A 13,869-nucleotide genomic window follows, 5' to 3' on the forward strand; every position below is an offset into this window, starting at 1 on the left:
TTTATGTTTTGTTTTGTTTTTTTTTTTGGTTTGCCATTTCAATTTGCTCATGCATTGGTTAGATACCTTTTGCCATGCAATTAGACGGATATGCAATAGAAAAATAAAATTTAAAATATATAACTTGGAAAAAAATAACATGCTGACATTTCTTTTATAGCCAAAAAAACTGAAAAATTAAATGGATTGTGTATCTTCAACATGCAGTTGGCATATCATCCATTACCATCTAAATGTCATGACAGATGGAACAGCTGTGTATAGAACTTGTACACTAAATTGATTATTTTTCTTTAGATATAAAACATAAAGACCTATTAGGTTAATATAGAATATATGCAGAATGACACCTCAATTTTTATAAACAATTCATTATATCTTAATGGCACACAGGTACATACATATATTATGTGAATATACATATGCACCATGCACTATATACACACAATATGTCTACAGTAGATGTATGTGACCATGATATCACACACAAACATTTACTGTATTGAAATATAATTTCAAATTTATGCTTGGAATTATTAAATTATTCATGCTGTGCATTTAAAATATAATACATAATCCATGAAATAATGGCATACATTTAGAAATAATTCAAAAGCGGTTAAATTAAAAAATGGCATTGCGTTTTGAAAGATGCAATATCCCCTTTCTTAGCCTAAAAACTTACTTTATATATACCCTCAACTGTAGAATTTTACTAAGTTGAATTCCAAACCATTTCTTTACACAACCAAAAATGCAAAGAACGTCTTTCAACTTGAGAAATATACCTATGTATTATATTATTATTCCCAGAGAGGGATAAAATCTTGAGAAACTTAATAATGTCTCATAAAAATAAAGATAATAAAAGGCTAAAATATCTTGCCTTTCCATTATTTTTATTATAATAAAAGTATTATACATTCCTGTATTAAAGGGGTAATTATGTTATATACGGAAATGGTTTCCCTAAATTTGATGCTATTCAATACTGTTATAATATCTATGATTTTGTGTATATATAATAAACACAGTTGTGATTAAATCATATAGGATACATGTGTGGCATACAACATATGAGTAAAAGTCATTAAAAAGTTGCTTAGATATGTAAGGGACTCAAGTAATTTACCTTGTAATGGAATCTCTAGATATGTAACTTTATCTACAAAATTACAACTTTTCTTAGTCATGGAGGTGATGAGGAGGAGAAATAAAAGCCCCAGCATATTCTCTACCAAAAGGTGATTAATTAAAGCATTAACTATGAAAATTCAACTATTAAACATTTTAATTGAGGCTCATTTATCCAACCATTTAAAATATGAACCAGAAAAGAATTTCTCACATTATGCAGTTATAGAAAGTTGTCAAAGCATATACCCAATCCCCCTCCCAAATCATGCTTAGAGATTGTTTTGGTGTACTTCATAAGATTTATGTTTCTTTCTTTCTTTCTTTTTTTTTTTTTTTTTTTGGTTATATCTAAAACAGAAGGCATGGATAAGAAACTCTCCAATAACAAATAACTGTTTTCAAGTACATAATAAAACTGACCATTAACCCAATTTTAACTAAGTGAGAACATAATCAGAGGCTATGTCCATTCTGAAGTGACCAGAATGATTTTAATTGTGAGGCAAAGTTGAATCAACTCTCTAAACTGTTTAATGTATTTAGCCCTCTAAGTATAAATTTACAGTGCATAGAGACATAAGATCTAGAGGTTATATTCAATACTTTTATTGATTTTGATGGGCAAATTTATATTACTAAATACTTAAATCTTCCTTTCTCAAGTAGGATGTATTTTCCAACCACAGGGGTAGACAACAGCAAAAAGAGAAAGCACTATTGGGGAAAGCACGTATGTAGCTAATTTAACACAAAACACTATAATGCATACCTAATGTTTCTAATGCAGATGTGTCTTCTCCAACATATATATCTCCAGGAAATAATTGTAAAGAGGCAATACATTAAAATAAACTCTGATGGAATCATTAAACATGTAGTATGAATCTTATCTATATTGTTAATGATCTATTTTGAGTATAAAATAATAATCAATAATATATTATATGAGTTAATGTGATATAATCAACAGCAGTTATTATATATTCAATAATTCACAAATTACAAACACTTCTATACACAAAACTATTTTGGGCTGTACTCTGCATGTAAAAATGTTTTTTAAGAAGTCCTTCCCAATTGCAGTATTATCTAAAATATGTGATCGGAAGGATTGGAGAGCTGTATTAGTTTCTAAGACAATGCCTGACAGCTAATGACATATATAGAATGAAAAAAAAGTTCAAATTATAAAAACTGTATACTTTAAAATGTTCTTAGCAGGAGTATAATTTAATCTCCAGACTACAGTTCATTTGAAATTCTAGTGGGTCTAATATCTTCATATAATTCTAGAAGATGATGATATTAGTTGATATAGTATAAAAGACCAATGATCAATTTTTTAAAAGTTGACTTCTCATATAAGTGCCAAAATAGTCGATGAATATTTAATACACAATTTCACAAAATAATGTTTATAGTCTTTCCATGTCTTATTTATAGCCAGTATTTAGAAAAGTAGAGTGCAAAATAATTCATAGACCATAACCCAAATGTTGTGATAAATCCTTATTTTACCATTCTAAATAAACAACACTTCACATACAAGGTAAATTGATACCTTAAGTATCTTTGCATTTGAGAAATTTAAATTCATACACTAATTTCAAGGTTACTGTGACAAAAATAGATATTTATAGCTGAAATTAAACTGCAAATAACCAATAAAAATTTATTGGAGAAGCCTGAGAAGTAAACTCAGATGCTGATAGCATGATTAAAATGCAATTCTTCCAAATTCAATTCTCTAATTTAAAAGAGCTCAAGGAAACAAAAAAGTGGTTGACATCTAGTGACATAAATGATATGTGAATGAAACAGAACAAAATTAGGCCTTACCTCTTTTTTACAATTAATATGACAACTAGGAGGAGGAGAATGAACACCAAAATTCCAGCACTAATTCCTGCTATTTTCACCACTCTGTCTGTCTGCTTTGCTGGGTCTGGAATCACTTCTGGTTCTTCTGTTGCCGCTGCTAAAGGAACCAAAAAAAAAAAAAAAAGAAAAGAAAGAAAGGGAAAAAAATGTACTTAAAGCAGCTAATTATCATAAGGAGGAAACTATACAACTATTACAAGGGCAACTTGTTTATTTGAATAAAAATAACCTGCAAATATAAATACAGAATCATACAAAACTACAGCATGAGAGGGTCAGGGTCACGTTAAGGGGAAAGCTTTCTGAATAGGGGTTAACGCAAAGAACGAAACAAAGATCTAGACATAACTACCAAAGGGAATGTTGAACAATTTTTTTCCAAATGTCCTTATAAATTAGAACACAAGACTTTTAGCAGATAGTGCATGGGAAAGAGATGGGGTCATAGTTAAAGATTCATTTGTTTATTGTTTCATTCAGCAGATGCCCCCCACTCAAGTGCAGGGTGCTGAGGTTGGTCCTAAGGTTGTGTGAATGGCACTTGTCTGGGACACAGGTGGTTATGTTAAATAAATGCCTAATCTAACTGCTGAAAGTGTGAGTTTATAATTTGACATACAAAACTTGAAATGAATTATTGGTTTGGAGGACAGAAAGAATATGAAAAGTAAAACAGATATACCAAGAAATATTTTACATTCTCCTAACAAAGAAAACCCATATAATAAAATTGGAAAATAGAAGTTTGAGAAGATAAAAATCTTTAAAAAAATTTATATGCATTCACTTCCTTTCTTTCTTGAAGTTACCACCATCCCCCATATACACACATACTAAAAATTATAATCCTTAATCAATGTACAAGGTCTCTGAAGACATTTTCCTTTTATCTTAAATATTGGCAAGACAAGTATTATTATCCATATTGTACATAAAAAATTTAAAGCTTACAGAGGTGAAGATAGATTATAAATTGCTCAAGAACAGAGACAAAATTCTAATACATCTTCTACTATCTCAAGCAGTAATTCTCAATGTTCCCAGATCCATACCCTGTCCTGTTAAGAACGTGGGTGATGAGAATACAGGTGATTCTTAGGACTCAGCACATTAGGGAGATTGCCTTAAAGCATATCTTTCCAATGAATAATTTGCTAATTCCCCCTTTAAAAATAATTCATTTTTCTACATTCCAAAACTTCCTTCTTTAGATTCTCTGTCCTGGCTTCTTTACCCCACCCCACTCCACTTTTACCCCCAGTTCTGCACATCTAAATACCTGCTCCAGTTTTCCAACCAACCAGTTTCACTCAGAAGGGATCTGACGCAAGGTTGCTAACTTTAGTTTTTCCAGGGAGGAAAGTAAAAGAGACTAATGCATCTAATATTAACATCATTTCATAAAATGATCATTTAAAGCTAAATCAGAATGAAACATGGTTTTCAAAAAGGGTTAGAGAGAATTGTTAACTTGCAAAACAATTTACTATAACTATCTTAATTTATCTAATTTCAACTGGATAATATAAAGATTCCACATGGGCCAGTATTTGGTAGCTAGTATTCTCAAATAGGAAAAGTAAGCCTTCAGCTTGTTTTTTCTAATAAGCAAGGGGTTTCTCCTGTCCAACTTGATACTTTCCACATATGCAAGCTTCAGGGAATTTCCAGCCTCATTAATTATGAATAGAGGTAGTTCAATGTTTACCACATTGCTAATTCTGCATTACGGTTCAATTCATCAAAACGTGTATTAAATATATTGAAGATCTCCTTTTCCAAAAGCAACTTTAGAAATATACAGGTGATGTATTATGGAATTGTACATCTGAAATGGAAATAATTTTAATAACCAATGTCATACCAATAAAGTCAATAAAAATGAAAAAAGATATACACACATAATATAGGAAATACATTTTAAAGTTGCACATAAAGCTAAAAATAATATTGCTTATAATTCTCAAAATGAATGTTTGACACAGTTACCACTTCAAATAGAGAGACAGAATGTTTGATATAGAAATCTCTAGGAAAAAAACCCCCAAAACATTAGTCTAGGCAACAAATCCTCATTATTAACTAATTAAAGCTTATGCTCATCAAGTTCTATGTTACACTTAGCTTTCAGAGAGTAATCCCTTCTGCAACTCTTTAAAAGACCAGTTCTTGTTCAATGAGGTAAATGTATATTTAATATAACATTGCTATTAAATAAAACATTCTGTTATGGGATAAATTTCTACAGATATTATTACATACGTAGCATGTTTTCGTAAGAATTTTCAGAACTGCTAAGCTCCACCAGAAACAAGAGACCTTCATAATATACTCAAGTACAAACATAAACAATCATCATAAAGTATGGACAGCCAGCCTTAATACTAGCTGGATCTAATAATCAAATAATCAAATAGACATGAAGGTGATGGGTAAACAATTTTAAATTCAGAGCTTTAAAAAATTTTTAAGTCATATTAAATAATATAAATTTGCTAATGAATTAATTTAAAAATATTTCCAGGAATGAAAAGCCAAATCTAAAAGCAAATTTCTGATCAAAAGTACCGATAACCTTGAGTTGTATTCAGAGTATAAGACTTTCATAATCTTTTAAGCAAAACTGTTATTACTTTAAGGTCTATATGTCTTTATGTCTTTGTTAAACACTGGATTTCAATAAATATTTACCAAATGGTTAAAAAAGTAAATAAAAGGTCTCATGGACAGGGATAGCATGTGGTGATTGTGATGGGAAGGGATAAAAAGGGGATAAATTGTAATGGAAAAAAATACAATAAAAATAAATATAAAATATAAAAAATTATCTCTGGCTGGTGTGGCTCAGTGAATTGAGTGCTGGCCTGTCAACCAAAGGGTCACTGGTTCGATTCCCAATCAGGGCACATGCTTGGGTTTTAGGCCAGATTCCCAGCAGGGGCAGTGCAAGAAGCAACCACACACTGATGTTTCTCAGATTCCCTCTCTTCCCCTTTCATTCATTCAGGTTGAGTAAGGGTGTTTGTGTGTCATGATTTCAACTCTTGTGCAAAGATTTTTTCATTGATACTTCAACATCATTATTAAACTTGAATACAGACCGTTAATGCAGCTCTCCCTAGGAACACATGATTCGTTGGTGGTTTTCCCTATTGTGAATCCTCATCAAATCTTTAGCAATACAACATATTATTATTACTACTACTATGGCTACTAAGAGTATTTTTATTAAATGTCTGCATAAATGTATTACTTTAGATACCCTAATCAAACATATTTTTCTAAGTTCTTGGCCTAATAGAACTAAGGAATATAAATATCCTATCTGAAATCATTCAAGCTTAGAAAATTCATTAACAGAAATACAACAGTAGCCCCTAAGTGAGCATTTTCTATTTTCTTTTTTAAAAAAAAGAGCAAAGAGCTATTATAGTGACTGCACCCCTGAGCCCTGTTTATAATTTGAACACATAGGGAAAGGCAATGTGGAGCACCTTTTTCAGAAATGATTTCCTTTGCCATAAATCTTTACCTTTTTATCTGTCAAAGAATATTCAGAGTCCCCAGTGTTCTGAAGCCAAGAGCAGCATAATTCATTGGACAGTGAGAAAAAACTGAGGCAGTACTTCATTTTTACTGTGCAAATTTTTGAGATGCTTTTTATTTGTGCAAAAATAGTTAACGCAACTTTATAAATTGTGTTCTTGCTCCCACTACTTAAAAATAATTTACCTAAAACAGTTAGGTAAAACAACAACAACAACAACAACAAAACCCTCAAAATTTACTTAAAAAGTAAAATTATGTAATAGCTGCAATTACACAAAAACATTCTTCTATTTTTATTAAGGATATTAGAGATAGAAGCCTATAAGTACAATATTTTGGGTTGTCTCATAGAAGCTTTTGAGACACTATCATCCTGTACATTTTGCAAACCTCTAAGTCAGGTGTCTCCAACCCCTGGGGCCATGGGCCTTGTTTGGTGGCCTTTAAGAACTGGGCCATAGTGTAGGAGGTAAGCAGTAGGCAAGGAAGCAAAGCTTCATCTGTATTTACAGTTGCGTGCATTGCCACCTGAGCTTGGCCTCCTCTCAGATCAGGCACAGCATTAGATTCTCATAGGGGCGTGAACCCTACTGTGAACCGCGCATGCGAGGGATCTAGGTTGCGAGCTCCTTAGGACAATGTAATGCCTGATGATCTTCGGCAGTGATGCCAGCGCTGGGGAGTGCCTGCATTATCATTAGCAGAGAGGTCTGACTGTACAGAGAGCATAATAAATCAATTGTTTGCAGACTTATATCAAAACCTTATCAGTGAATGGCAAGTGACAATTAAGCTGCATCTGGTGGCAGGCTATAACGTCATCCCCCACCCATCTGCGGAAAAATTGTCTTCTGTGAAACCGGACCCTCATGCCAAAAAGGTTGGGGACTACCGCTCTACGTATTTCACTAATGCTTTCTTCCCGTCTCTGTTATAATGAATTCTGAAAAATTCTTTACATTCACTTCCCAATCATTACTTATTTCATCTGTAAAATAAAAATAATAGCAGCACCTATATTACGTAGCTTTCAGGAATACTAAGTGACATAATGTTGTGGAAAGTTTTATAAACTGTGAAACACTAATACCAGAAGTAGTAGTAGATGCTGCTGTCCGGGGTGGAGACGGCTTGGATGTTAGCTATTTGGGTCCATCACATAAAAAGTAAAATTATGAACAGGGGCACTGACATTAATGAGAAACAGTGTTTTAGAAAAATGTTAGCAGTCTATCGAATAAATATATAATGATGAGTTTTGTAAAGTGCAAGTTATTAATTAAATAGTCTGCCACACTGGATATCTAAGCCCTACAGTCATCTTGAAGCATGAATTATTTAACTCAATGATCCTTTGAAGTCATTTTGCTTTATCATGTCAAATGATCTCATGAAACTTGTCTAGTCTTAGGTTGTTGACAATAAAAAACAGGGTCTATTAGAGTTTTATATTGGTGAAAATGAAAACAGCTGTATGTTACATACTTTAACAGTAACTAGCATATAGTTTATTCTTTTTTAATAAAAATGCGAACCTTACCTGAAAATATTATGATGTAGAAAACAATAGTGCAGAACTGTATAAAGATTTTAATCAACTATGAAATAGAAGTAAGGATTTCTATTACAAATATTTCAAATTAACTTCATACAGCTTAAGGCATCTTCTTGTAGTCTTAAATTTTTCTCAATTTCTTTGTGTTTTAGAACCACAGCTTAAAACTTACATAAAACCCTGAAGAAATGATAAAAAATACTTTTTGCAAAGGCAATAAAATAACTCTCACATTTCAGAAATATAGTTAAAGGTTTAAAAACTTGTAAAATATTATTTTTTGCTTCATAGTAACTTAGTGAAAGGCAAATATTTTATTTTACATACGAATTTTTTATTGAGCTTTTCATTTAGTTAGATTTATTCAATTGAGCAAAACAGAGCCTTAGTGTGTTCTCTTAGCTCTTTAACACAGCTAAGTCTATCTGCTAAGTTATGTCTGAAATCTGTTCTTAATTCTCCATTCCATCTTCTTAAGTCAACCTGTTTTTTTCACTAAGACTTTCTGTTTCCCACATACAGGCTTTAACAGATTTATCTTCTATATTACCACCAGAATGAGTTTCCTAAAAGTGCAAATGTGATTAAATGACTTCCTTAGCTGCTTTCCATTCAAGAGAAAAGGCAAAAGTTTTTGGTATGACATATATGGCTTTTCAAAACCAGGTTCTAATCAACCCTCTCAATCTCATCTACTGATAATGTCTTTAGGGTATCATACACCCTAATCATCTGAAAGCATCAGCCATCCCCCAAACACTCAAAGGCTCCTGGATCTATTCCAGGGTTTGGCAAACTGTGGCCCCATGAGCCCTTTCCAGTGGATTTTGACTGCAACTATTATGTGATTGCAAATAGACAACTTTACAAGATAATGCCAAACTGCTACCAATTTGCACAGCCCCTGGCAGTGTATGTAAATTCCATTTAAATTACATTTTAGCACTTGGTATTATCAGACTTTCACATTTTTGCCAATTTGTGGTAGAAAATGATACCTGATATGCTTTTGGTTATTGAAATTATCTTTTGAGAAACTTACTTAAATATACCAATTTCTTCTCTGAAATGCTGGAAGCACAATTTTGATCTTTTTTTTTTTCTATTTTGTTTTCATGTTTTTCTTTTGGTTTATAGGAATATTTTACATGTGGATAGTAATCCTTTGTCAGCTATACATGTTGTAAATACCTTCTACTGGGTGGCTTTCCTTTCATTTTAATTATGGTATTTTGATGAGTAGTAGTTCTTAATTTTAATGATGTCAAATAGATCAATTATTTATTTGAGTTTTTAATAACAATGTCTTTTTTCTCTAAAAGTTTTAAAACTCTGCATTTCATATTTAGTCATGGATCCATCTGTAACTGTTTTCTGAGTATGATACACATTAGGAAGATATTTCAGCATTCCCCCATTTTCTGCCTGTTTGTGGACAAGTTTCTAATTGATCCATGATCTTCAAAACCACTTCTGTCCTGTATCCAAGTTACATAAATGCCTGAATCCAATTTTTAGATTATCCATTATTTTCCATGAGGCAATATATGTACTGTGTTAATATAACATGGTTCTAATTACCATAGATCTACAATAGTTGGAATATATGATAAACATGCTTCTATGCCTAGTCCCCTTCTTCTGGAGCATCTTGGTGCATCTTGTATTTTGCTGTAGGTAACTTCTAAAGATTCAAGTCCAGCTGATAAACTACCTCTTTACTTCAGTCAAAGCTGCTACTTAGTCCATCCTATGAGTTATTTTTAAAATTTGAAAAATTATGCTGTTTCTTCCTAAAAGTTCCATTTGGTTCTTTGCAAATGGCTCTTTATTTAGTTACTCCGGAAAGCATCTTGCTAATCATTATGATTTACACTTTGTTTCTGTGAATATTTTGTATACCCCTCTTTTAAAAAAAAACAAAAAACAAAAAATGAAATTTATTTGGGTTACATTGGTTAATAAAATTTTATAGGTTTCAGGTATACAATTCTGTAATATATCATCGGCATACTGTGTTTTGTGTCCACCACCTCAAGTCAAATCACCGCTCTTGTATTCTGTACCTGACAATCTGAACAGCTGCAGTTCTTCTGGGATTTAGATCTGCTGTTTCAGCTAACTCTCACAATGAGTTACTTCCATGAGTGCTTGGTGACCTTTGTGAGTTAATTGCTTTGTTAAACTGTGGGACTCCTACAGGTCTTAATTGATCATACTTTCATCTTACATTCTTCCAGGAACCACGTGGTATGGTACCATGGGTCCCAGACCACCTCTTTCACCTCAAGAGTATCACCTCTTCCTGGCACCCCTTTGTGACCGGCCCAATTATGTATCTTCAACCACTCCCTTCAGGGACTACCAATCCTTCTCGCCTACTCTCAGCTCCAGTCACCTCCCTTTTTGGGGGGTGGAAGAGGCGGAATAAAGACTTCCCCTAGGTGCTGTGATCCCAGCAGCATCTAAAGACACATCCTACCTGGGTAGGATTGATCTGCAGAGTTCCTCAGAGCTTCCAAAAGTGGAAATCAGAACATAAGATTTTATGTTTTTATTTTTCCCAAGACCTTACCCTTAACTACCCTCTTGCTTCTAAAATGCAAGTCAATTATCTGCCCAAAACCCACATGTAGAATTGTGTTGCAAATATTGTTCAATAAACCTGCAATATATACCAGTTTGGGAGCTGAGGGAAGACATACAATCTCATTTGTCTTTTTATGTCCAATGATTTACATAGTGACCAACAGTTTAGTCTAATGAATAAATGACAAATAAAAAATATTCAACATTTATGAATGTGTTACACAAATGAAAGCATAGATCAGCTACAATGTACTGCTTCAAGTTTTAACATTTTTGAAACAAGACATTAAGTCTAGAGTTAACTGATTTACAAGATCTATAATTATGCTTTAAGAAAAATTTTGTTCTATGTAATAGCAATGGGAAAAGAATGTTAACATATCTAGAAGATATACTTAAAGGAATTACTCTAATCATGTGGCATTAAATACTTTTGTATAGCAAAACCATTGATATGAATTTGAGTTCCCACTCTGTCCCTTACTAGCTAGGTGACTTTAAATTATTTAACCTCTATGGTCCTCAGTTTTGTATTGGTAAAGAGAAATGAGAAAGATACCCACCTTCTAGGTTGGCTGAGGTTAAGATTAAATGTATTAAAATACATAAAGGGTTTAGGACAATATTTGATATATAGCAAGGCCCCAGCATTAGTTAGATATAATTAAATTCATTTAAAATTTCCTTTCCAAATCTAGATTTCTGAACCACAGCTAATGAATTCAAATATATAGCATCAAATAGGCAGAAGCCTAATTTCTAAAAATACAGAGATAAAAATGCCACTCCTCATCATTTGTCACATATTTATTGAGTACATCGGAGGTACAAAAGACTTTACTAGGCTAAAAACCAGAAAAATGAACAAATGCCATTTCTTCAGAGCATATAATTGAGAAGCAGAGATAAGTATTTAAATAACTGTACTTATTAACAAAATATGGCGAGTACTAAAAAGCAGCATACCTAGGGGTCTGTTTAGGGGGGTGAAATTATATCTGGTTTGTTAACATCCTGAAGCATTTCTTAAAAGTCATTCAGTATCAAAGACCAACTGTGATTTTTAGATAAAGAAAAAACTCAGAGGAGGTAAATGTCTTTACCATGGCCACAGTGTTAGTTATTGACACAATGAGAAATACACCCCATGCTTCCTGATTCCCATCTGGTACTTTTGCTTGAGAGAAATGTGATTAGGAATATTTTTACTACTGTCTTCTCAGGAAGGGAGGTAGGGAGGGATATGTAGAGAATAAGAGAAAGAGAGAGTGAGAGAGAGAGGGAGGAGGTTGACCCCTCCATCACTACCTACCATAAAGAAAGAAGTTGTAAGTCACATCAATTTTTTTCTAGAAAAAAGCAGACATGGGTGGGTAGAGAGAGAGATGGATGAAAGGATGAAATCTGCAAGGTTTTTAGAGAACATTATAAATGATTTTTTTTTAAAGAAAAAAATATAAATCCATGCCCCACCTTAAATACAGGAAGAAGGTATGGGTTTCCTTCCTTTCATTAATAAATTGTTTATTGCCCCTGGCATGTGCTTGGCACATTTGGAGGATCTGAAGCATCATTACTGAACAAGACAGAGAAATCTCTTGTCTCACATTTTACATTCTGCTTTGTAAAGCAAAAGACACACAAGTGAAGAAGGATCATGTGACAGTGAGAAGTTCTCTACCAAGAACTAAAACAGGATAAGATAGGGCACAATGGTGACCTCTTTAGATTCAAATGTGACGGGAAACTTCTCTAAAGAAGACATGAAGGTGGATGGTGTGGCTTTTTACTGACATAAGGAAGAGTGTATCATATCAACAATAAAATGCTTCAAATGTTTATCTATTACCTTTAACAAGAGTTCAGAGACAATGGAGTTGTCTTGTTGATAAAAAACTTTTTAAGTGTCAAGTAATAAAGGAGATCAGAGAATAAAATAGGGTGAAGTTAAAAATTAACTTGAAGAAGTAAAACATAAATAATATAATGCCATAACCATAACCCTGGGGAATAATGAGCTGGCCCACTTTTATGCCAAAGAGGAAAGGAGGGTATAAATAATCAGGAATGATGTATCCTCCATATACTGCTTATTATGTGTGGGACATCTGAGTACTAATGGCCTGTTAAAAGTAAAATAGATTGAGCAGAAGGTTACGGAGAAATAAAAGGAACAAATGAAATGATGCTGGATCTCATATCACACCCAGTGTTTAAAGCAAAGTAGGCTGTACAAAGAGCTAAATCTGAACCTCAGAGTAAAGTCTTCATGAACTGATAAATGTGAATATCTATAGATATTAGGGGAAAAAAAGCTTCATGATAATGCTAGTGATTTTTTTTCTCTCGTAAACTACAGGAAGAGAAAATTCTCTTCATCAGGAAACAATCTGGAATATTAAAATCCAGGCACTGCATGTAATTAAAGGGCAAATGCACTTGACATTTTTGTTGGCACAGAACTCAGAATGCCAGATTTGGGTCAGTCATCCAAACATGCATTCAAAACACAAATGAAAACACACATACACACATACATTTGACTGTAATATAGTTTAAAATATTAGAGAAAGAAATATAAACCAAACAAAACCTTTAATGATGCTCGTTAATAAGGATGTGAGATGATCTAAAATGTAAATACCTTTTTACTTATTTTCATTTTCCTTATTTGTAAAATGAGGTGTTAAGATTAGCTAGGGTTTGGGGTTTTTTTTTTTTTTTTTGGCTGCTTTTAGTTATGAATTCTGCTTTTATTTTCAGCAGTTCATTTTCTTCCAAGGCTTGGATAATTCATTAATCTGGCATATCTCAGGAGAACACACAACATAGTTTAAATCATATTAATAGAGGTTGCACTGCAATTTTCACAGGTGTTTATTTACTAAATTAGAAACTGACTTAATATTGTTCAGAGGAGCCAGATTAAAAAGTGATTTTGAGTTCCAGCTTTTCCATGATGATTTAGTATAAAGTCTAAATTATTAATAAATGTTTTAAAATTTGAGATTGGTTTTTAATCCTAATATATCTTTTGGCCTTGAGTGAAAAATAGGAACCACATTTTAAAATGGTTCTTGATAGTCTAAAATTATCTAAGCACTGGCTACATGTCATAATTTTTTACATTTCAAAATACCCATCAAACATTTACAACC

General features: G+C 32.6%; 1 protein-coding gene across 2 annotated transcripts in view; it reads right to left on the bottom strand.

The window, feature by feature from the left end:
• The window catches only part of PTPRK (protein tyrosine phosphatase receptor type K), a 487,710-nt gene that overhangs the window by 37,737 nt on the left and 436,104 nt on the right, over positions 1-13,869 (bottom strand). For both annotated transcript variants that reach the window (XM_054569944.1, XM_054569942.1), the window contains exon 14: positions 2,977-3,115. In XM_054569944.1, the coding sequence (XP_054425919.1) occupies positions 2,977-3,115 (139 nt within the window). The remainder of the gene's footprint in view (positions 1-2,976; positions 3,116-13,869) is intronic.

The sequence above is a fragment of the Pteronotus mesoamericanus genome, unplaced genomic scaffold (genome assembly GCF_021234165.1).
Source record: "Pteronotus mesoamericanus isolate MK-2021 breed Mesoamerican mustached bat unplaced genomic scaffold, CSHL_Meso_final contig_20, whole genome shotgun sequence".
NCBI classification, from domain to species: domain Eukaryota; kingdom Metazoa; phylum Chordata; class Mammalia; order Chiroptera; family Mormoopidae; genus Pteronotus; species Pteronotus mesoamericanus.